Source organism: Rutidosis leptorrhynchoides, chromosome 4 (assembly GCF_046630445.1).
Source record: "Rutidosis leptorrhynchoides isolate AG116_Rl617_1_P2 chromosome 4, CSIRO_AGI_Rlap_v1, whole genome shotgun sequence".
Lineage (NCBI taxonomy): Eukaryota > Viridiplantae > Streptophyta > Magnoliopsida > Asterales > Asteraceae > Rutidosis > Rutidosis leptorrhynchoides.
Genome location: NC_092336.1, coordinates 605,207,174 through 605,233,009, shown reverse-complemented (window position 1 = coordinate 605,233,009; position 25,836 = coordinate 605,207,174). Strand labels below are relative to the sequence as shown.

The window sequence follows — 25,836 nt, the reverse complement described above, 5'->3', positions numbered from 1 at the left end:
CGATGGTAAAGACAAACGGTTCTATGATATGACAAACTGTCCTCCGGTTCAATATGAGACGATCGGTCGATTGTGTCTGACACACGGTCGAGGGTCGGGACGAACGGACGATGGTCAAAGACGATCGGCCGAGGGTAGTTCTTACGAATACTGGGCAGGAAAAACTAGGGTTTTCGCTAAAACTTCAATTTTGATCGATTTTTGACGTTCTAGACTTAAACCAAACCGATAGAAACCTAGAAAATACACCCAGAGACACAAAGAAACACAAAAACACAAGATTTAAACGTAAAAATATCAACCTTTAATCAAAACCCGTTTTGACCAAAAACCCTAAAACTCAAACGAAGAATTCGACTCAAAAACGTTTAGATCAACAAGCCTACGCTCTGATACCACTTTGTAGACGATCTAGGACCTTAAATTAAACGTTATACCTAGAGTAGAGGCGGAAAACACTAAACTAGGACTAATCAAATACGTTATTCACTATGGGATCAATCTAACCAATGTAATATTGATAGAATCGATGCCTTGATGATTGTATTCGGTTGGGGTATGGTCTGGGACAATAGTAACAGCAAAATACGACAGCAAGAGGGTGTAGGGTTTGTAACCTAACAATGTAACCCAAGACCCGTATTTATATATAGTTACAGCGACCATCGGTCGGTGGTCTCTGACCTAAGGCCGATGGTGATAGTCCCTCGACCGATGGTCTCTACCATCGGTCGATGGTCTGAGCTGTCAACCAAACAGCTCGAACCATTTCACATCATTATATTAAACAATCCAAACGCAATGTATTAATGACGATATCCTTACATGACTGAAATAGAAAACACAATACGAATAGAACATATTACATAATAGAACTTGGGATTATGCACCAACAAGAACACCCCAGTGTTTGACACTGAACTAGGCAAACATAGAGAAAATGATTTTGTAAATGCGACTCCAAAAATATACGATGGTGGCGCGTTTGGTGAGGTGGACAAAGCCATTACACCGCTAACATTTGCAGGAAACGAGTCAAATGAATAAGAAGGAGCACATGCGGCGTCAGGGTAAAATCTATAAAAATCAGGAAAAGCGTTTCTACCGTTAGTTGCATTGAAAAATAACTCATCAGAATTCAACAATGCTTCACCACATGATCCGTTAATGGGGTCCACGGTATCCACGGGGCATGAGCAAACTCCCCAACCAGGTAATGTCGAACTGTTGGTTGCTGGAGGACATGAAGAAGAATATTGCTGATAAGAAGAAGACGTTCGAATGTCTGTGCATTGATAATCTTCACAAGAATAGGGAGACAAACAAATTGTGTTGCCGGGGCAACTGTTTGGATTCATGTTCCACTGAACGATGCAATCGTGGCATATGAATGGAGCATCGATGTCTATGAGGAAGTTTGTGTGGATAAAATTCATGTTTACGTATTTGGTCATAATCTGAACGCTGAACAGAGGTTTAGCTAAATCGGTATGTTTTAAAACTTGAGCGACTACCGACGTGTATGGTGGTACCCATTGCGCAACGACTTCATGTTCATAAGAGAGATACATGAAAGCCATAATGAAAAGAACTAATTGTTGTTGGAAAACCATTTTTAAGGTTTGTATTTTGTCAACTGCATGTTGGAGGTTTTATTGAAATTTCGTGTAGGGTAAAATAATCGATAGCCGGATAAATCACTGAATCGTGGTATCACTTTCCGAAAGTAATTATTCGACCCTTATTGCCTGGGTTACACGAATATCACTTTGGGATAAGACAGAGATTAGTTCTTGTTATTGGCAGTAAACAAGAACTCTTTTGCATAAGAGTATTAAGGTGTTTTTCATATATATTATTCTCATAAATGATAGTCCTTATTTATAGGCACCCAAAAACAAGTATTATTCCACGATGGAGATGTTTCACTAACTAATTTCGTTTTCAAATCTAAAACAAATCCTTTACATAAAGTTGTTTGTTTTATTTCCAACAACCAAATCAAGGAAATCGTTTTCAAATCTAAACAAATCCTTTACATAAAGTTGTTTGTTTTATTTTCAACAACCAAATCAAGGAAATCGTTTTCAAATCTAAAACAAATCATTTACATAAAGTTGTTTATTTTATTTTCAACAACAAAATCTAGGAAATCATTTTTAAATCTAAAACAAATCCTTTACATAAAGTTGTTTGTTTTATTTCCAACAACCAAATCAAGGAAATCGTTTTCAAATCTAAAACAAATCATTTACATAAAGTTGTTTGTTTTATTTCCAACAACCAAATCTAGGAAATCGTTTTCAAATCTAAGACAAATCCTTTACATAAAGTTGTTTGTTTTATTTCCACGATGGAGATGTTTCACCTAGTGCAGGACTAATACTTCCGTAATCACTCAAATTTGTGATAATGGAAAACCACTTTCGGGTCCGGGCAATCTATCACTTAATGGGTGTACACTCCGTACCTCCTAACCCATTTACAAGTGTAGATTAAATCCCTCAATTACACTAAATTTCCAACAATCCTCCCCAATTTAGTGCAATTCGTTTCATGAGAATTAAACAAATTAAAACAAAAACTTATGCATAAATGAAAATATCTTGAAGATTGAATTTTCATCTTAGTACATTACACATTCCAAATATTCGAGAATCAGGGTATTCTAAGAATTGAACCCTTCAACCCATTTGAATAACTGAAAATAATATACACATAAGTTTTCAAATACTCTAAAGCTATCCTGACACTTTACAAGCCATGTGTCCATATCCTTTCATGAATGTATCCAAAGCTAAAAGTCCAAGCTTTGTTGAAGCAGCAAAACTTCACATTCACATAGGTAGTTCACTTCAGTCATGCACCTGCTCTTGCACTTTTTCAAATGAACTGTTAAGAAGCTAGACTTCAACCTCACCTTCAGCATGTCCGAGTACATACCTTACCTTGGGATGATATAAAATTTATGTACTCCAAATTTCTAAATATAAGCCTTCCGCATTGAATTCAACTTCTAATTTTCATTGAAAGGGAATTGGGTATCTTATAATTAGAAATTTATGTGGACTTTAAACCCATCCCCACAGCAGACTTGTCAACCAAGTCTCTTGCCAATCCCTTCGTCAAGTGATCAGCTAAATTCTGTTGTGACCTCACGAACACTATAGAAATCACCCCATTCATGATGAGTTCACGAATCATGCTATGTCTGACACCTAAGTGTCTAGATTTTCCATTGTACATCTGGCTATAAGCCTTTGCCAATGTCGCAGTACTATCACAACGGATAAACATGGGTGCTATAGGTTTAGGCCATAATGGTATCTCATGGATCAAGTTTCTAAGCCATTCTGCTTCTTTACCAGCAGCAGCTAAAGCAACAAACTCAGATTCCATCGTTGAGTTGGTAATACATGTCTGCTTCTTAGAAGCCCATGAAATAGCACCTCCCCCAAGCAAGAACACCCAACCAATCGTTGAAGAATGATCTTCAATATTGGTTATCCAACTCGCATCAGAATATCCTTCTATTACAGAAGGAAATCCACTGTAAGATAAACTATATGCCATAGTGTTCTTTAAATACTTCAGTACCCGCCTAATTGCTGTGTTGTATTATTGCATCTTTTCGTTATTTAACCTTATGATACGTGACTTAATAGTAGGACAACTGTGTTTGATTGATTGTAAAATACTATGCTTGATTTGTACTATTGTGTAAAGTAATTAGGATATTTGGTGTTTGATTCCTTGCTTTTCTCTGCACCACTACATATATATTATATATATAGGATATAAGGATGCATATATACATACACATATGGCACATATATAGCACATAAGTAATACAACTGTTCACCACCCTTCTTCGTAATCACAACCTCCACCATCATTCGAGGAACCCTCGCCACTACCTCATTCCACCTTTATCCACCACCACGACTACTATCAATAACCATCACGAGCTACCACTGGTCAACCATTAAATCACCATCTTCATCATACCAACCCTCGTAAATCACCATGTCCAACCACCAGTCGAACATCACAACAACAAAGGATGTTGCATCTATTTATCGCTATATTGCTATTCGATAAATTCAATCCAAGGGACTGTCTGCTACTGTTCCCTTCCGATTCTATTTCTTTTCTATTTATTGAACACCAACACAACCCATTAAACCACCATCCCTCTCCATCTCTTTCTCCTATTCCTACAACCTGTTTCCACTCGTGATCTCTATGTTTTTAATCGATCTAAACATACACAAATTGCAACTAACATGCTGCTGTAAGCAACCTAGGATCACCACCCAATTAGATGCCATGACTAACACCAAACCTCACGTAAACCACTCCTTTTATCACCGTACAGCTATATATATTTTTTTTGTTGTTTCTTCGACCTTTGCAGGCGACCATCAAATCGAACCCAAGTTTGTTTCTTGTTATTCCTTCGTGAACACCACTACACAACTTCCTCTAATCGAATGAATTCCTGCTCGTTGCTATTTTGTGTTAAAAATAGAAGTGATGACAAACTATAAGAGGTTGCAAGTGGGGAAGTAATACAAATTATGGCCAACACTTTTGTTAGTGGGATTAGCTGATTACGGGTGGGGTCTGAGAACAAATTTTAAAAAGAGATAAACTTATTGAGTTGGAAATTGTTCACCTAATTAGGCCGTAAACCTTAAAAATTTGATATTGGGCTGAGACCCACTTGTTGTTTCATGTCTGAGCCAAAAAGGAATGATAATGGTTGCTTCTACAATTGTTGTTGCATCTATCTCTTTTTTCAGTTTAAAACATTCACGAGATCAAAGAAGGACGATGATGATTAAGATATATTAGGATGACGATGTATGATTAAGTTATGATGATGTACGATGATGTTCTAGGGTGACTAGTATTAGGGTTAATGGCTAACACTTTGATACAACAATGAACCAAAATCAGAAGTTAGTTACAGCAAGTATTTGGCCGAATTATATTATTTTGCTAGCGGGCTGTTATTTTTTTAACTTGGGCTTAGTTTAGTTATTATAAAAATGGGCTGAAGGATTATTTGTAATTGGGCTTCTATGTTGGGCCAAGCTCGTTCCATAAACTCTATAGTTGTTCGATGTAAGAAGATTAAGAAGGAGGCAGGCGGTTATGGCTTAATTAAATTTAGGTGTAAGTTTAATCAGAAAATCAAGAATGGGGGAGTGGTTTGGGGAGTGTTTGCTGGTGAGCTAGAGGTTGCGGGTTCGAGCCCTGTCTCGGGCATTTCTTTTTAGAAAAAGATCCTAAGAGTATACACTTTTATTATTATTATTATTATTATTATTATTATTATTATTATTATTATTATTATTATTATTATTATTATTACTATTATTATTATTATTATTATTATTATTATTATTAGTAGTACTATTATTATTATCATTTTTATTAAAAACTATCACTTTTATTAAAAGTAACATTTATTTATTATTATCATTATTAATAAAAGTATTATTATTATTATTATAACTATTATTTTAAGACAAGTAATATTATGTAAAAATATACTCAATACATACAACATAACTATATTAATAATTTAATGAAACATATAAGCTATAAAATGAAATGACTAATGAATACGTATATAATTTGTTCGATTACAATTATATGTGTTAATATATATATAATGGATATAGGTTCGTGAATCCGAGGCCAACCCTACATTTGTTCGATATCGTTATATGTATTTTTACTACAAAATACAGTATGGTGAGTATATAGTCCCTTTTAAACTCTAATTATTTTGGGATGAGAATACATGCATTTTATGATTTACGTTATGGACACAAGTGATAAAAAAAAAAAATTCTACGTTGAGTTGTACCATGGCATATTTCTTTATACTTGGTAGCTAATATTTACATGAGTAATGTAAACGCGAATCCTGTTGATAGATCTATCGGGCCTGACAACCCCAACCGGGCTGGACGACCAGTTTTAAACGGTTGCACAGTACTTCGTTTCTGTATACTACACTTGGTACGGTGTAGTGATTATTTAAGAATATGCTGCGATGATTTAAATGTTAAGTATGGTTACCAAGTGCTCAACTACTTTTCATACACTTGCGAGTGTATTATGTTTAATTATATGAAATCTTGTGGTCCATAGTTATTACGCTGCTAGCATCAAACCTATATATCTCACCAACTTTATGTTGACATTTTAAAGCATGTTATTCTCAGGTACGAATTAAGTCTTCCGCTGTGCATTTGCTCATTTTAAGGGCATTACTTGGAGTCGATCATCGCAATGGGACCAAATGTTAAGGACTTCGTCCGGATGGATTAGTAGCGGTCCTTTCAGTTGGTATCAGAGCGGTGGTCTTAGCGAACCAGGTCTTGCATTAGTGTGTCTGACTAGTAGTTGTTAGGATACATTAATGAGTCTGGACTTTGACCGTGTCTACATTTCAAAAGTTTTGCTTATCATTTCTAGTCGGAAATTATCTGCTTATCATCCTTAGGAAATTGTCTGCTTATTATTCATAAGTCTAGACACGTCTTAATGCATTTAGTGTATCGATAGTGTATAGACAAAATTCAAATCTTAGTGTATCTAATCTTAGCGCATCCGTAGACTTGCCTGACATATGCCGTAAATTCCTCTGTAGTTTACGAAATCTATAGGATTATATATAGATATTCTATATAGTTAGAATATCATTCGATATCTGAAAATCATTTCACATTGAAGATCCTTTCCATCCACCAAATTGCCCTCTTGGCGATGAACCTGAAGCACTTACCGGCGAACCTGTTCGAGAAACCATTTTCTCTCTCATCTCTCGAGTATCTCGTCGCGATTATATACTATCCCATATTTCGAATCTTATTCATTCACTCGCTCCAACCGCCAATCATCCCGGTGTACTAGCAGAAGTTAACAAACTTCGCGCTCGCGTGACGGCTTTGGAGAACATGGTGCGAAGGTTACAAACACCAGCAGCAGCACCGGCAGCATAATCAGAATCGCCAGTAACATCAACATCGCAATCCTCAGTACCAGCAGCATAATCAGCATCATCATCATCAATGCCAACTGTACCCTTATAGCCCCAACCACAACCAAGTCGTAAACCTCAACATCACAATCTGCACCTCGGATATCAACATCACACGCCTCAATAATCCCATCTGTACTTCAAGTATGATCTTCGTTCTACATATCATTCTACAACGAATATCTTCGCTTTACGTATCGTTCTACCTCATTTATCTTCGTTCGACATGACAGTTATGTAATCTCTAATGTTTTAGAGATCATGTAATCTAGTAATAACGATAAATCAAATGAGTTTAATATTATATTGACTCATTAAATCAATGATTACATCTGAAGAAAATATATATGTAAGTATATTTTCATAAAGATTGTAATTAAAAATTCTTTCGTACAAACTGTTAATGATGAAAATATTTTAACGGGTAGGTAGTACTCGAGGAATATTTAGATTTCACATTAATAAGTTACAATGTACATCCTACGAATCTGATTCAACGGTTATTTACTATCCTACTTACAACTACCGATATATGTATCCGTTCACCATAGAACAACCATTTCCATTCAAATTACATATTTGGATTTTGACCTATCAGAATCCAACAAGTGGCATAACGAAGAAAACATTGGACAAAATAAAAAGTGTTAGAAACAAACAAATTAACTATGATGAATTTTGTTAAGATTCCACGCTAACTGTTCCTAGCTAACTGTTCCTAGCTAACTGGTTACATTTTATTTATCGCAATTTACATTCTCGCAATTTTATTTATCGTCATTTAATTTCTGTTATTTACTTTTACGCACTTTAAATCGGGACACATGTACACAATACGTCGGATTAATTCTGAGACAATACGTTGTACACGGGTCATGATATATATTTATTTATTTTACGCACTTTAAATAACGGGACACGTATACAAGATTTCGACCTATCATATCGACCCATCTGTATATATATTTCGGAACAACCATAGACACTCTATATGTGAATGTTGGAGTTGGCTATATAGGGTTGGAGTTGATTCCAAAATATATATATGGTTTGAGTTGTGATCAATACTGAGACCGGTACACGGGTCACGATACGTATTAATTAATTCGAATATTATATATAAAAATATATATGAACTGTTGAATTATTGAACTATTGGACAATTGGACTATTGGACTGCTAACTTTGGACAATAAAATGAATTAAAATATTGATTATAACATATGAAACTAAACAATTCTTCAAGTTTGCCACTTGATTTCATCTTAAACCTCATTTGTACCTCGACAGTTACAATTCGCGATTCTTGAAAACCCCTCAATCGAGAGGATGAACCAACCGCATTTCATCTACGGAAGAAAAGATTTATGCACCTGAAAAGCTCTCGGAACCTGAGTGAACGTTTAACACATATATGTGCTAGTTCCTTTGGCGTTATTATTACCCAAAATAACTTTGCAATTCCTTTCCAAATTAGCCAAATTTTGTCACAGCTCCAGCAGAACAACTTCGACCTTTCATTTGAATAAAGTCTTATTATAACTTTGATATATACGATTGGCTTTTCTCATCATTACCGGGGAACCTATCATATTCCATCATGTTATCATCAGCGTTTAATCATCTAAAAACACAATTCTTCTTAAACCACCTCGGTTTGATAACCGATGACCCAGATCCGTTAACTTTGAGAATACTGACGAAGCAGCATGTTGTAGATGGTCTTAATGGCCAAAAGTTGATGATAAAGAATGAAGTGTTGGAGACACTCAATAGAAAATTTAGTACTGAAAAGCGGATTATGCGAAATTATGAAGAAAGCCGTAGATAAATCACAAAGAATAAGTTTGACTTCAAAGGAACCAAATGATTCAGTGTCTACTGAAACCGTTAGTAAGAACCCTACTCCTTATTCTAAACCTTACCAGATGATATTCTTCATCATCATCTTATCTTAGATATTATAAGATATCTTCATACCTTCCGATATACACATCCTTCATATTTCTGGAAATATTTTCACAACTATTTTTATCTGAGATCATTTATCTCTCCGTAATATCTGCGTTACAACATAAAAGAAACTGTGTTAGTTTCTAAATTCTGAAACCTTCGAGTTTAAAATATGAATGTTTTGAAGTAGTTTGGGAACTGAAGCATGAATTAGTATAATATAATGACACTTGATCAACATCATTATATTACAGTAAATCATGTTGAGTTTCTAATGGAATGTGATGATTCACAGTACCGTCATCATGTGCCAGGTTACACGGCTCTTACATTCTATCCAATCTCCAAACATATTAGGAACATATCATCTTGATAGTTCTATCTTTTCCAGGATATTCTGGTAATTTGACAAATCAAAATCGTTCCATTACCATTTTTATCTTAGAACATTAGCTATGTTCATTCCGAAATCCCTACCTACGAATTCCGGATCATTGCTCGCTTGACTCGAGGACGGGAAGAGGAAATGAAAGAATAAAGCTCCAAAAATAGAAATTGGAGTATAAATCGCAGCAAATAGAAGAGAGTATTAACTGTGGATGACAATGATTATAGAAGACAGAAGCAGAGACATCAAAGTATAAGGGAAGATATAAAACCCAACAACCACCCAGAAATTACAAACTGTGTATATTAATACATATTGCCACGTAAAGACACGGGAGAATTAAAAACAATATAATTCCAAGGAAATGATAGAAGTGTATAGATTCTTCTTGCGGCAGATGAAAGAGAAGAATGAAAGATATGAAAGTTAGAAGTATAACAAGAATCAGAACGGGATGGAGCATTTTAAAGAATACTTTAAGGTATGAATTAAGGGAAAAAGAGTAGAAGATGTGAGATATGGAAAATATAGGAAGGAAGGGAGTAGATTTATAGTGAAATATCCGACAGAAAAATCGAAACAGATTACCGTATTAAATCGAAGAAGATCCTGATCGCCGAAGAACCAAATCTTATTACGTAAGATTTTCTTTAAATTCCTTAAATCCCGAAAATCAATAGTAGCCACGTCATCGATTAAAACGATTCCATATTTACTCATTTCACTCTTTTGTGATAGCTTCACTCGTACGCTTCACATGATTAAATCGTTTTATCTATATCCCTCAATAATGATAAAACTCCATTATTACCTCATATTCGTCATGAAAACATTCCTATTGTTATCCATGACGACCTCTATCAAATTTCGGGGACGAAATTTCTTTAACGGGTAGGTACTGTAATGACCCGGAAATCTCCGACCAAATTTATACCTTAATCTTTATATGTTTCCGAAACGATAAGCAAAATTTGTAATGTTGAGTCTAGAAAGTTTGAAATCTATATTCGGATAATTAGTTACCCTTTGACCAAACCTGACGATTCACGAACTGTTAATTGTAAATAAATATGTATATATATGTATATAAATAATAATTAGAAATATTAAATAAAGTGTTATATGAAGTGATAATTTGAACTAATCTACGAAATAAATAAATATAATTAATTAAAAATTTGGGGATATTCCCGAAGACTTTATTCGTCACTAATTAGCAACAGAATACGAAATTTAGTCCGTAAATGGTGACGGCTAACTTAACGCACGTTTGATTTCTTTAACTATATAATAATATATAATATTACTGTGTTTTATTATTGCATCTTTTCGTTATTTAACCTTATGATCCGTGACTTAATAGTAGGACAACTGTGTTTGATTGATTGTAAAATACTATGCTTGATTTGTACTATTGTGTAAAGTAATTAGGATATTTGGTGTTTGATTCCTTGCTTTGCTCTGCACCACTACATATATATTATATATATAGGATATAAGGATGCATATATACATACACATATGGCACATATATAGCACATAAGTAATACAACCGTTCACCACCCTTCTTCGTAATCACAACCTCCACCATCATTCGAGGAACCCTCACCACTACCTCATTCCACCTTTATCCACCACCACGACTACTATCAATAACCATCACGAGCTACCACTGGTCAACCATTAAATCACCATCTTCATCATACCAACCCTCGTAAATCACCATGTCCAACCACCAGTCGAACATCACAACAACAAAGGATGTTGCATCTATTTATCGCTATATTGATGTTCGATAAATTCAATCCAAGGGACTGTCTGCTACTGTTCCCTTCCGATTATGTTTCTTTTCTATTTATTGAACACCAACACAACCCATTAAACCACCATCCCTCTCCATCTCTCTCTCCTATTCCTACAACCCGTTTCCACTCGTGATCTCTATGTTTTTAATCGATCTAAACAAACACAAATTGCAACTAACCTGCTGCTGTAAGCAACCTAGGATCACCACCCAATTAGACGCCATGACTACCACCAAACCTCACGTAAACCACTCCTTTTATCACCGTACAGCTATATATATTTTTTTTGTTGTTTCTTCGACCTTTGCAGGCGACCATCAAATCGAACCCAAGTTTGTTTCTTGTTATTCCTTCGTGAACACCACTACACAACTTCCTCTAATCGAATGAATTCCTGCTCGTTGCTATTTTGTGTTAAAAATAGAAGTGATGACAAACTATAAGAGGTTGCAAGTGGGGAAGTAATACAAATTATGGCCTACACTTTTGTTAGTGGGATTAGCTGATTACGGGTGGGGTCTGAGAACAAATTTTAAAAAGAGATAAACTTATTGAGTTGGAAATTGTTCACCTAATTAGGCCGTAAACCTTAAAAATTTGATATTGGGCTGAGACCCACTTGTTGTTTCATGTCTGAGCCAAAAAGGAATGATAATGGTTGCTTCTACAATTGTTGTTGCATCTATCTCTTTTTTTCGATTTAAAACATTCACGAGATCAAAGAGGGACGATGATGATTAAGATATATTAGGATGACGATGTATGATTAAGTTATGATGATGTACGATGATGTTCTAGAGTGACTAGTATTAGGGTTAATGGCTAACACTTTGATACAACAATGAACCGAAATCAGAAGTTAGTTACAGCAAGTATTTGGCCGAATTATATTATTTTGCTAGCGGGCTGTTATTTTTTTAACTTGGGCTTAGTTTAGTTATTATAAAAATGGGTTGAAGGATTATTTGTAATTGGGCTTCTATGTTGGGCCGAGCTCGTTCCATAAACTCTATAGTTGTTCGATGTAAGAAGATTAAGAAGGAGGCAGGCGGTTATGGCTTAATTATATTTAGGTGTAAGTTTAATCAGAAAATCAAGAATGGGGGAGTGGTTTGGGGAGTGTTTGCTGGTGAGCTAGAGGTTGCGGGTTCGAGCCCTGTCTCGGGCATTTCTTTTTAGAAAAAGATCCTAAGGGTATACACTTTTATTATTATCATTATTATTATTATTATTATTATTATTATTATTATTATTATTATTATTATTATTATTATTATTATTATTATTATTATTATTATTATTACTATTATTATTATTATTATTATTATTATTATTATTATTAGTACTATTATTATTATCATTTTTATTAAAAACTATCACTTTTATTAAAAGTAACATTTATTTATTATTATCATTATTAATAAAAGTATTATTATTATAACTATTATTTTAAGACAAGTAATATTATGTAAAAATATACTCAATACATACAACATAACTATATTAATAATTTAATGAAACATATAAGCTATAAAATGAAATGACTAATGAATACGTATATAATTTGTTCGATTACAATTATATGTGTTAATATATATATAATGGATATAGGTTCGTGAATCCGAGGCCAACCCTACATTTGTTCGATATCGTTATATGTATTTTTACTACAAAATACAGTATGGTGAGTATATAGTCCCTTTTAAACTCTAATTATTTTGGGATGAGAATACATGCATTTTATGATTTACGTTATGGACACAAGTGTTCAAAAAAAATAAATTCTACGTTGAGTTGTACCATGGCATATTTCTTTATACTTGGTAGCTAATATTTACATGAGTAATGTAAACGCGAATCATGTTGATAGATCTATCGGGCCTGACAACCCCAACCGGGCTGGACGACCAGTTTTAAACGGTTGCACAGTACTTCGTTTCTGTATACTACACTTGGTACGGTGTAGTGATTATTTAAGAATATGCTGCGATGATTTAAATGTTAAGTATGGTTACCAAGTGCTCAACTACTTTTCATACACTTGCGAGTGTATTATGTTTAATTATATGAAATCTTGTGGTCCATAGTTATTACGCTGCTAGCATCAAACCTATATATCTCACCAACTTTATGTTGACATTTTAAAGCATGTTATTCTCAGGTACGAATTAAGTCTTCTGCTGTGCATTTGCTCATTTTAAGGGCATTACTTGGAGTCGATCATCGTAATAGGACCAAATGTTAAGGACTTCGTCCGGATGGATTAGTAGCGGTCCTTTCATACATTCTCTCTTTGTTCCATTGTTTGTTCAATGTTGAGACAATCTTTTGTCAAATGTGGTCCTCCACACTGCTCACAACTAATTCGTATTGTGTGAATATCTTTAGTCATCCTTTCCATTCGTCTCTCGACAGCATCTATCTTTGCGGAAATGGAATCAAAGTCATGGCTAGAATCGGCTCTAGCTGCTTTAGATGATCTAACGATATCTTTTTCTTGATGCCACTCATGTGAGTGGGAAGCAGTGTTATCAATAATTTTGTAAGCTTCAGTTGCGGTTTTCTTCATAATGGAACCACCAGCTGCTATGTCGATGTCTTTTCGTGTAGTGATGTCGCATCCTTTGTAGAATATTTGTACTATTTGATAAGTGTCTAAACCATGTTGCGGACATCCCCTCAATAATTTTCCAAATCTTGTCCATGCCTCATATAAAGTTTCATTTGGCTTCTGCGTGAACGTAACTATTTCTCCTTGAAGTCTTACAGCTTTAGATGCCGGAAAAAATTGTTTAAGAAAATTTTCAACTAAAACATCCTATGTATCAATCGCCCCTTCAGGTAATGATTCTAACCAATCTTTGGCTTCTCCCTTTAAAGTCCAGGAAAATAACATGAGATAGATCTGTTCATCCTCAACTTCTCTCATTTTAAATAGAGTACAAATCCTATTAAAGGTACGAAGATGTTCGTTTGGATCTTCCTTCGGCGCACCACTAAATTTGCATTGATTAGTTACTATGTGTAGGATTTGTCCTTTGATTTCATAATCTGGCGCATTAATGTCTGGTTGAGTAATTGCATGACCTTGGCCAGTGAGTTTAGCTCTCATTCGGTCTTCCATACTTAGAGGTTCCAGATTTTACATGATTGAATTTGTTGAATCTGAATCACTGGAGGATTCTGATTTAATGGTTTGTTCCTCGACAATCTCTGGATGAGTGATTTGTGATTCAGGAGGAATGATTAGTGGTTCAGGATCTATGAATTGTCCCTGAATATCCTCCGGATTCTCAATTGTGAGGTCGGGTTCAAAAAATGGATTATCGGAAATTTGAATTGGAGTACTTGGTCGACTAGATGACGATTCTAAAGAAAAATCAACGGCGACAATATTGGCTAGATGTCTTGATCTGGTTACAGGTGGTGAACGTATGAAAGGTGGTGAACGTTTTGCTCGGTGCATTCACTGAATATTCTATTAGTTATAAAAATAAAAATTATATAAGCTATCAAATTAATAGACTTTTCTAATTTTTCCCACGTTTCGAATAGCCAATAGATGCAGCAGGTAGCCAGGACCCTTTAAATCGGAAGCCCACAACTCGCCACTAACAAATCCAACTATTACTACGAACCAGAAAATTTTGGATGTCTATCAATTTAACTGCTTAAAATAATTTTTCGTCGAAATTTAAAGAAATTTTAGAGAAGAAATAAAAAATTCTATGTCCTAAAAACTAAAGCATCGAGAAATAATAAAGAAAAAGAGTGCGTCGAAAAAGGTCGAAAAATAAAAGGTCGAAAAATAATAAAAAGAACGTAGAACGTCGAAACTTAAAAGTCTAAAAACTAAAAATTAAAAGTTACGTCTAAAGGTATTAAAGCTTAAAGGAATTCTATATCCAAAACGGCAATTATTTAAAAAGTACTAAAATCTTAAAACGGCGTCGCAAAATTCTAAAGCACCTAAATCTTAGTCTAAAGAAAAAGTATTTAAGGGATTATACGGCAAAGCCTAAAAATCTAGAAATATAAAATAACTACGGCAAAATACTAAGTTACGAACTAATTACGAACGAAAAATTATAAAATTACGAATTAAACGATTAAAAAGATACTAAATTTTAAATATAAAACTTAAATTATAAAAAATACAATTTTTACAAAAATATTATATTTATATTATTATTTTATAAAAGTATTAATTTTTATAAAACTAAATAAAACTTCAAACTTAAAACACAAAATTAATTAAACTAAAACTAATTAATATTAAATATAAACTCTAATTATGTTTAATAATAATTAATAATAATTAATTTAAACCTAATTGTGTAATAAATGCGTACAAGGTTTAGCCTGTCAGAAGGCTCCGCGAGTGCGGATCCCAGCTGGCAAAAAGTACCGCGAATGCGGATTATGCAGACTCAGCTGAGGTGCAGGTCGAATTTGTGCAGGCTCAGTGATTTTTTTTTTTACTTTTTTTAATTTTTCTGTTTTTAACATATATATAAATATAACTTATTATTTTTTTAAAACTTTTTCACAATAAATAAAAAAAATATAAACTTTTTAATTTAACTAAAAATATATAGATATATTTTTCTTTTTCTTGTATTTTTAATATTTAAAACGTATATTTTTACAGAAATAGATTACGACTTAATAAAAATCTTTTTTTATATAGTGTTGCGCTTTAAGCGTTTAGGATTCCCCGGCAGCGGCGCCAAAAATACTTGATGTGCGTAGAGGTGTATACGAAATAGTTATATATTTATTGCGAAATACTATTAAATATGATACAATTTTACACAAGTTATTTATTTATTTATAGAGTGGATATACCTAAACCTTGCTACAACACTTATAAGCAGTGTACCTAATCGTACAGTAGTGTAGTTTTTAGTAAGTCTGGTTCGTTCCACAGGGATACAGTAAACAAGTTTAATGCTATAATTATTTTTAAACTATATTTGTATAATATATATATATATATATATATATATATATATATATATATATATATATATATATATATATATAAGTAGTATTATTATTATAAAAGGGGGTTTTTACCGTTTAATGACCGGTTTGTCGATTTTATGTCTTAAGTTGCAATTAAAACCTAATGTAAAATAATAAAAATAAATATAACTTAATTTAAAGCGTAAAGTAAATAACGATAAATAAAATTGCGATAAATAAAAGTGCGATACATGAAATGACAGTAAATAAAAGTTGCGATAATTAAAAAGTACGATAATTAAAAGTGCGATAAATAAAATGACAGTAAATAAATGTGCGATAAAATATGAAATAAAGGAATTATGCTTATTTAAACTTCCATAATCATGATGTTTGACGTGTTGATTTTAGTTTATTACCATAGGTTAATTGTCCTTTGTCCTGGATTATTCGATATGTCCATCTGGTTTTTGTCCATAACAGTCCATCAGTCATAAATATAAAGTGCGAGTGTCCTCGTCAAATTACTCTTATATCCGAAGTCAAATATTCCAACTAATTGGAGACTTAAACTGTAACAAGGTCTTAATACTTTATTTAATAATTACACCAGGATATCAACTGCGTGTAACCCAAGGTTTTAATACTTTATTAACAATTACGCCAAGTGTCCTTGTACATAATTAATCCCTGTTTTAATGAGTCCATTGACTATTAATCCATTCCCGTGTCTGGTTAAATGAACGATTATTAGTACTTATAAATATCCCGCCCATCGTGTCCGATCGAGTGTATATGGTTATTTATAGGTACGTTCAATTGTAAATCTTTATATTAAATTAACGAACTATCATTCAATTAAACAAATATAAAGCCCATTAATAGCCCATAGTCCAATTTCCACAAGTGTCGGTCTTTTGTCCAAACCCCAATTATGGTACAAAGCCCAATTACCCTGTCTTTAATATTTTAGCCCAACATCACGATTACTTTGGCTTAAATAAGCATAATAATAACTTAGCTACGAGACATTAATTTAAAAAGGTTGAACATAACTTACAATGATTAATAATAGCATAGCGTTGCACGGACAGAATTTCGACTTACACACTTACAACATTCACTAATATACCCTTATTATTATTAATCTTAAATTAAAATTAAAATTAAAATATTTTATATATATATATATATATATATATATATATATATATATATATATATCAGAGAGATAGAGAGGAGAGAAAGATATGTTTTCGTTGTGCAGAATTCATTGCCTTTTATAGGCCCACGTTGTACTGTTGATCTTCGCGAGTGCGGAGGTCTTCTTCTTTAAAGCTCCGCGAGTGCGGAGGTCTGGAATCCAGCTCATAGATTAAATCCAAAACGTGGGCTGCGTATAATTATAATATATAATAATATATATAATTAATTATATATTATATTATATTCTTGTGCATAGTTGACTTGTAATTTTTAGTCCGTTGTATCGAGCATTGAGAGTTGACTCTGGTCCCGGTTTCGGATTTTCGAACGTCCTTTCGTACAATTTAATATCTTATATTTTGCATTTTGCGGTTTGTACTCTTGTAACTTTTAGACGTTTCTCATCAATAATTTGAACCTCTTGGATTGTACTTTGTACTTTTGAGCTTTTTGGTCATTTGCGTCTTCAATTCGTCGAATCTGTCTTTTGTCTTCACCTTTTATTATTTAAACGAATATCACTTGTAAATAAAACAATTGCAACTAAAAGCTTGTCTTTCTTGAGGGATAATGCTATGAAATATATGTTCGTTTTTAGCATTATCACTGTCCCAAATACATAGTAATCACTTTTCCATCATCTATAATAGTTGATTTTAAGTGACCTACCTGATTTTCTAAAGACTTAATTACATCAACATAGTCTTTCTGTTTGTTAAGGTAGAAAAGTGCATCATCATAGTTCTTTTTATTAGCCTGATTCTCTAAACTTAGGTTTTTAAGTTCAACTCTAAGCTTAGGGCAGGTCTCACATGTAACAGATATCTCATTAAGCTTAGTGATAATACATTCAAGCCTCTCAATTTCCTGTTCATAACCAATGCATTTAGAACAGTTAGAAACTGAGTCATTACATACCTTATCATTACCGGACGTGTTAACCATGAATGCATAGTCATTTCTTCCACCCTAAGAGTCTGTATCTGATTCTGATTCGGACTCTGAGCTCGTACTATCCGAGTAATCAGCCTCTTAGCCTCCTTTACCCTCACCTTGATCTGAACAAACTGGACTCTGAACCGTAACAATCTTCTCATCACCACTCTTAAGATCACAGTTAAGCAAATGCTCCAGCTCTTTCCTGAACCAAGTACCAACATGACAACTCATCCCTTCCTCTTCATCAGACGAATCAGTAGTAAACTCAAGATCTGATAAGTCCTTAGCTTTGCGAAACTTATCATACAACTGATCTTTAATCCTCTTCCTGAAGCAGAATTTCATAAGCTCTTCTGCTCTCTTCAACCTAGCATCACATTTGCACACATAGCATGTGCAATTTGGATTATCCTTACCAGTACAACCTGCATTTTTCTGAACAATTCTTTCTTCTTCAATTCCAGCTTCACTTTTACCTACAAACACAACGTTAACTTTCTGTGTATCTACCGAGATGGACCAGTCACATACTTCATCAGCATACGTTGTAGTCAAAGCCTTAGATTGAACAGAATGGTTGTATTGTGAAAAGGATCATGAAAACCGGGCTTGGGTGGTCTCGTGCAAGTTTTCTTAAAGTGACCATATTCATCACAATTGTAGCACCTAACCTTTGACATATCAAAAGCAAACTTCGAATCGCGATTTAAACTCAACGACCTTTGTCCTGTTCTCTTCAAGTACTTTCTAGCACGTCTCACAATGCTACCCATACAGTAGAGTATATCCATCCTCTCAAGCTCGTCCTCATCAATCTGATCATAGTCTTCGTTTTCAAGATGACTATTAAGCACTTGTCCACTAATCATATCGTTGTAAGAGTTAACAACGATAGCTGCCAAAGCCATATCTTCCTGAATAGATTCGATAGATCTCTTCTTGATATTCTCAGTTTAAAACACATGAGTCTGAGTCTGTTGAATCGAAGAAGCCTCAATCATCTTAATTGTAGAATTCTGAGCTTGTACTTTAGCATTAAAGTAGCCGGACTGAGACGATGGTGCAGACATTTGTGAAGCATTGGCTGTTAAGTATGCTGTCTGTAGTGGAACATGAGTACCAGAAGATGTCCCAATGGTAGATGCCGCAGCAGCTACAGAACCAAGTCTCTTTCTCTTTGCTTCATCCTGAATGTCCTTCTCCATCAACTTCGAAGTAAAAGCTGTTAGTGTCAACATATGACCTGATGAACTGTACCTGTTCTGAATCTTTTCTATCTCATGATCTCACTTTTCTGGAAGACCATCTTTCAACACTCTGACTGCCTTATCATCAGGCACCTCAATCCCATAATCTGCCATCTCTGCAACCAATAACCGATATCTCTCCAAAGTTTGTCCTAGATATTCTGATGGAAGAGCTGCAAACACCCTCCATTCATCCTTCAAAACCTTACCCTTAGTCGCACGATAAGTATCTGTACCCTCTGTTGTAGATTGAAGAGCCAACCAGATAGTATACGAGGTTTTGTTTCTATTCTTAAATTGTTGAAAAATCTCCTTTGACAAAGCTTGGGTTAGCTGAGCATAACATCTACACTCAAGATTGTACTCTTCACGCTCTGTAGGGCTAAACTGTGTAGTTTCTTTGAGTTCATCATCTGCTCCGCATGGCCATACATACGGATTCTCAATACATTCCCAAAGTCTAGAATCAACACCGTTTAAGTAAATAACAAACCTAACTTTCTAGTCCAAGAATTTTTAAGATTGTCAAGTCTAGGTACTTTATTTGATGAAGCAGATTCACTTACATTAAGTAATAGTTTTTGTAGTCCAGGTGCAATTACTAACGCACTGTATTCATTCATCACTTGTTCGATTGTGTCAGACATTTTAACTGATTGAGTATTAAATTAAATGTAATTAAAAGATTCTGTCTCAAAAGAGGATCGGTCGACGGACAAGACAATCGGTCAGAGGTCTATGACAATCGGTCGAAGGTCTATGACTAACGGACGATGGTGTTAACTTTGGAACTTATTCTTAGAATTAAGACCTTCGGTCGATGGTAGTGGACGATCGGTCGATGGTCAAGAGACGAACGGCCGATGGTAAAGACAAACGGTTCTATGATATGACAAACTGTCCTCCGGTTCAATATGAGACGATCGGTCGATTGTGTCTGACACACGGTCGAGGGTCGGGACGAACGGACGATGGTCAAAGACGATCGGCCGAGGGTAGTTCTTACGAATACTGGGCAGGAAAAACTAGGGTTTTCGCTAAAACTTCAATTTTGATCGATTTTTGACGTTCTAGACTTAAACCAAACCGATAGAAACCTAGAAAATACACCCAGAGACACAAAGAAACACAAAAACACAAGATTTAAACGTAAAAATATCAACCTTTAATCAAAACCCGTTTTGACCAAAAACCCTAAAACTCAAACGAAGAATTCGACTCAAAAACGTTTAGATCAACAAGCCTACGCTCTGATACCACTTTGTAGACGATCTAGGACCTTAAATTAAACGTTATACCTAGAGTAGAGGCGGAAAACACTAAACTAGGACTAATCAAATACGTTATTCACTATGGGATCAATCTAACCAATGTAATATTGATAGAATCGATGCCTTGATGATTGTATTCGGTTGGGGTATGGTCTGGGACAATAGTAACAGCAAAATACGACAGCAAGAGGGTGTAGGGTTTGTAACCTAACAATGTAACCCAAGACCCGTATTTATATATAGTTACAGCGACCATCGGTCGGTGGTCTCTGACCTAAGGCCGATGGTGATAGTCCCTCGACCGATGGTCTCTACCATCGGTCGATGGTCTGAGCTGTCAACCAAACAGCTCGAACCATTTCACATCATTATATTAAACAATCCAAACGCAATGTATTAATGACGATATCCTTACATGACTGAAATAGAAAACACAATACGAATAGAACATATTACATAATAGAACTTGGGATTATGCACCAACAAGAACACCCCAGTGTTTGACACTGAACTAGGCAAACATAGAGAAAATGATTTTGTAAATGCGACTCCAAAAATATACGATGGTGGCGCGTTTGGTGAGGTGGACAAAGCCATTACACCGCTAACATTTGCAGGAAACGAGTCAAATGAATAAGAAGGAGCACATGCGGCGTCAGGGTAAAATCTATAAAAATCAGGAAAAGCGTTTCTACCGTTAGTTGCATTGAAAAATAACTCATCAGAATTCAACAATGCTTCACCGCATGATCCGTTAATGGGGTCCACGGTATCCACGGGGCATGAGCAAACTCCCCAACCAGGTAATGTCGAACTGTTGGTTGCTGGAGGACATGAAGAAGAATATTGCTGATAAGAAGAAGACGTTCGAATGTCTGTGCATTGATAATCTTCACAAGAATAGGGAGACAAACAAATTGTGTTGCCGGGGCAACTGTTTGGATTCATGTTCCACTGAACGATGCAATCGTGGCATATGAATGGAGCATCGATGTCTATGAGGAAGTTTGTGTGGATAAAATTCATGTTTACGTATTTGGTCATAATCTGAACGCTGAACAGAGGTTTAGCTAAATCGGTATGTTTTAAAACTTGAGCGACTACCGACGTGTATGGTGGTACCCATTGCGCAACGACTTCATGTTCATAAGAGAGATACATGAAAGCCATAATGAAAAGAACTAATTGTTGTTGGAAAACCATTTTTAAGGTTTGTATTTTGTCAACTGCATGTTGGAGGTTTTATTGAAATTTCGTGTAGGGTAAAATAATCGATAGCCGGATAAATCACTGAATCGTGGTATCACTTTCCGAAAGTAATTATTCGACCCTTATTGCCTGGGTTACACGAATATCACTTTGGGATAAGACAGAGATTAGTTCTTGTTATTGGCAGTAAACAAGAACTCTTTTGCATAAGAGTATTAAGGTGTTTTTCATATATATTATTCTCATAAATGATAGTCCTTATTTATAGGCACCCAAAAACAAGTATTATTCCACGATGGAGATGTTTCACTAACTAATTTCGTTTTCAAATCTAAAACAAATCCTTTACATAAAGTTGTTTGTTTTATTTCCAACAACCAAATCAAGGAAATCGTTTTCAAATCTAAACAAATCCTTTACATAAAGTTGTTTGTTTTATTTTCAACAACCAAATCAAGGAAATCGTTTTCAAATCTAAAACAAATCATTTACATAAAGTTGTTTATTTTATTTTCAACAACAAAATCTAGGAAATCATTTTTAAATCTAAAACAAATCCTTTACATAAAGTTGTTTGTTTTATTTCCAACAACCAAATCAAGGAAATCGTTTTCAAATCTAAAACAAATCATTTACATAAAGTTGTTTGTTTTATTTCCAACAACCAAATCTAGGAAATCGTTTTCAAATCTAAGACAAATCCTTTACATAAAGTTGTTTGTTTTATTTCCACGATGGAGATGTTTCACCTAGTGCAGGACTAATACTTCCGTAATCACTCAAATTTGTGATAATGGAAAACCACTTTCGGGTCCGGGCAATCTATCACTTAATGGGTGTACACTCCGTACCTCCTAACCCATTTACAAGTGTAGATTAAATCCCTCAATTACACTAAATTTCCAACAATCCTCCCCAATTTAGTGCAATTCGTTTCATGAGAATTAAACAAATTAAAACAAAAACTTATGCATAAATGAAAATATCTTGAAGATTGAATTTTCATCTTAGTACATTACACATTCCAAATATTCGAGAATCAGGGTATTCTAAGAATTGAACCCTTCAACCCATTTGAATAACTGAAAATAATATACACATAAGTTTTCAAATACTCTAAAGCTATCCTGACACTTTACAAGCCATGTGTCCATATCCTTTCATGAATGTATCCAAAGCTAAAAGTCCAAGCTTTGTTGAAGCAGCAAAACTTCACATTCACATAGGTAGTTCACTTCAGTCATGCACCTGCTCTTGCACTTTTTCAAATGAACTGTTAAGAAGCTAGACTTCAACCTCACCTTCAGCATGTCCGAGTACATACCTTACCTTGGGATGATATAAAATTTATGTACTCCAAATTTCTAAATATAAGCCTTCCGCATTGAATTCAACTTCTAATTTTCATTGAAAGGGAATTGGGTATCTTATAATTAGAAATTTATGTGGACTTTAAACCCATCCCCACAGCAGACTTGTCAACCAAGTCTCTTGCCAATCCCTTCGTCAAGTGATCAGCTAAATTCTGTTGTGACCTCACGAACACTATAGAAATCACCCCATTCATGATGAGTTCACGAATCATGCTATGTCTGACACCTAAGTGTCTAGATTTTCCATTGTACATCTGGCTATAAGCCTTTGCCAATGTCGCAGCACTATCACAACGGATAAACATGGGTGCTATAGGTTTAGGCCATAATGGTATCTCATGGATCAAGTTTCTAAGCCATTCTGCTTCTTTACCAGCAGCAGCTAAAGCAACAAACTCAGATTCCATCGTTGAGTTGGTAATACATGTCTGCTTCTTAGAAGCCCATGAAATAGCACCTCCCCCAAGCAAGAACACCCAACCAATCGTTGAAGAATGATCTTCAATATTGGTTATCCAACTCGCATCAGAATATCCTTCTATTACAGAAGGAAATCCACTGTAAGATAAACTATATGCCATAGTGTTCTTTAAATACTTCAGTACCCGCCTAATTGCTTGCCAGTGATGAGTACTAGGATTACTAGTATATCTACTCAGTTTTTCCACAGCAAAAGCAATATCCGGTCTTGTACAAGTCATGGCGTACATCAAACAGCCAATCACCTGAGAATACTCAAGTTGTGATACAGCTTCACCTTGATTAGGCATAAGCTTCTCACTTGGATCAACAGGGGTACTCACAGGAATACATTCAAAGCAATTGAACTTTTTCAATACCTTCTCAATATAATGAGATTGACAAATCGAAATTCCTTTGCTTTCACGTTTGATCCTAATGCCAAGGATAACGTCAGCCTCCCCCATATCTTTCATGGAGAATTTTGATGACAAAAATTCTTTTGTTAAATCAACCTAACCTTGGTCAGTCCCAAAGATTAACATGTCATCAACATATAGACAAATTATAACTCCTTTACAAGAATCATCAAATTTACTATATACACATTTATCTGCTTGGTTTAATTTAAAACCACTAGATAAAACCACTTCATCAAACTTCTGATGCCATTGCTTAGGTGCTTGTTTCAAACCATATAAGGACTTCACAAGTTTGCACACCTTGCCTTCATTTCCTGGCATGACAAAGCCCTGAGGTTGGTTCATATAAACCTCCTCATCCAAATCACCATTCAAGAATGCTGTCTTCACATCCATCTGGTGAATAACCAGATTGTGAATTGTAGCCAAAGCAATCAGCAGTCTAATGGTAGTGATACGTGCCACAGGAGCATAAGTATCAAAATAGTCAATTCCAGACTTTTGTCTAAAGCCTTGAATGACTAACCTTGCCTTGAACTTTTCAATAGTTCCATCCACCTTCATCTTCTTTTTGAAGATCCATTTGCAACCCAAAGGTTTGCAACCAGGAGGTAGATCAGCTAACACCCAAGTGTTATTGCCCATGATGGAATCCATCTCATCATTAATTGCCTCTTTCCAGAATGCAACATCCTGAGACCTCATTGCTTCATCATATGTTTTAGGATCATCATCAACATTGAAACAATACGAATATTGGGTAGAAACATCATCCCTGGAACCTTCAATTAAGTATAACTGAAAATCAGGTCCAAATGATTTAGGTTTCCCTTTTATTTTGCTTTTTTGAATCTCAAGTGACTGATCAACAGCCTTTTCAAAGACTTCATCATTACAATCCTTATTTATTCCATTGTTACTTGGAATCATATCCTTTGGTCTAGGTATAGATGAAAATCGATTTTCATCAAAGATTGCATCCCTTGAATCAATCACAGAATTGATTGAGACAAACTCATTAGGCTCTATTACATAGAACCTATATGCCTTGGAATGTTCAACATATCCAACAAATATGCAATCTATACCTCTTTCACCTAAACTTTTCTTCTTGGGATCAGGCAGTCTTACAACCGCCCTACAACCCCATACCCGAAGATAATTCAAGTTAGGTTTCCTTTTATTTCAAAGTTCATAAGGTGTAATCCTGTTTCTTTTGTTAGGAACTCTATTAAGCAAATAACAAGCTGTTAACATAGCTTCCCCCCAAAATCCTTCACTTAAACCCGAATAGGATAACATGGAATTAACCATTTCCTTGAGGACCCTATTCTTCCTTTCAGATATACCATTTTGTTGTGGAGTATAAGGAGTTGTGGTCTCATGGATAATACCAACGGATTAGAAATACGATTGGTCAATGTATTCACCTCCCATATCCGTTCTAAGTCTTTTAATCAAAGCCTTTTGTTGTAATTCTACTTCAGTTTTAAATATTTTAAATTTATCTAATGCTTCATCCTTAGTATGTAACAA

At 34.7% G+C, this 25,836-nt stretch overlaps 2 protein-coding genes across 2 annotated transcripts; both read right to left on the bottom strand.

Moving 5' to 3' along the window:
* Nucleotides 1-821: 821 nt before the first annotated feature.
* Nucleotides 822-1,613, bottom strand: LOC139842984 (uncharacterized). The gene has a single exon (XM_071833078.1). The coding sequence runs from the start codon at nucleotides 1,611-1,613 to the stop codon at nucleotides 822-824; it is 792 nt and encodes a 263-aa protein (XP_071689179.1).
* Nucleotides 1,614-21,248: 19,635 nt separating this feature from the next.
* On the bottom strand, nucleotides 21,249-22,040 carry LOC139842983 (uncharacterized). The gene has a single exon (XM_071833077.1). It carries the CDS (start codon nucleotides 22,038-22,040, stop codon nucleotides 21,249-21,251), a length of 792 nt encoding a protein of 263 aa, XP_071689178.1.
* Between the last annotated feature and the right edge of the window lie 3,796 nt (nucleotides 22,041-25,836).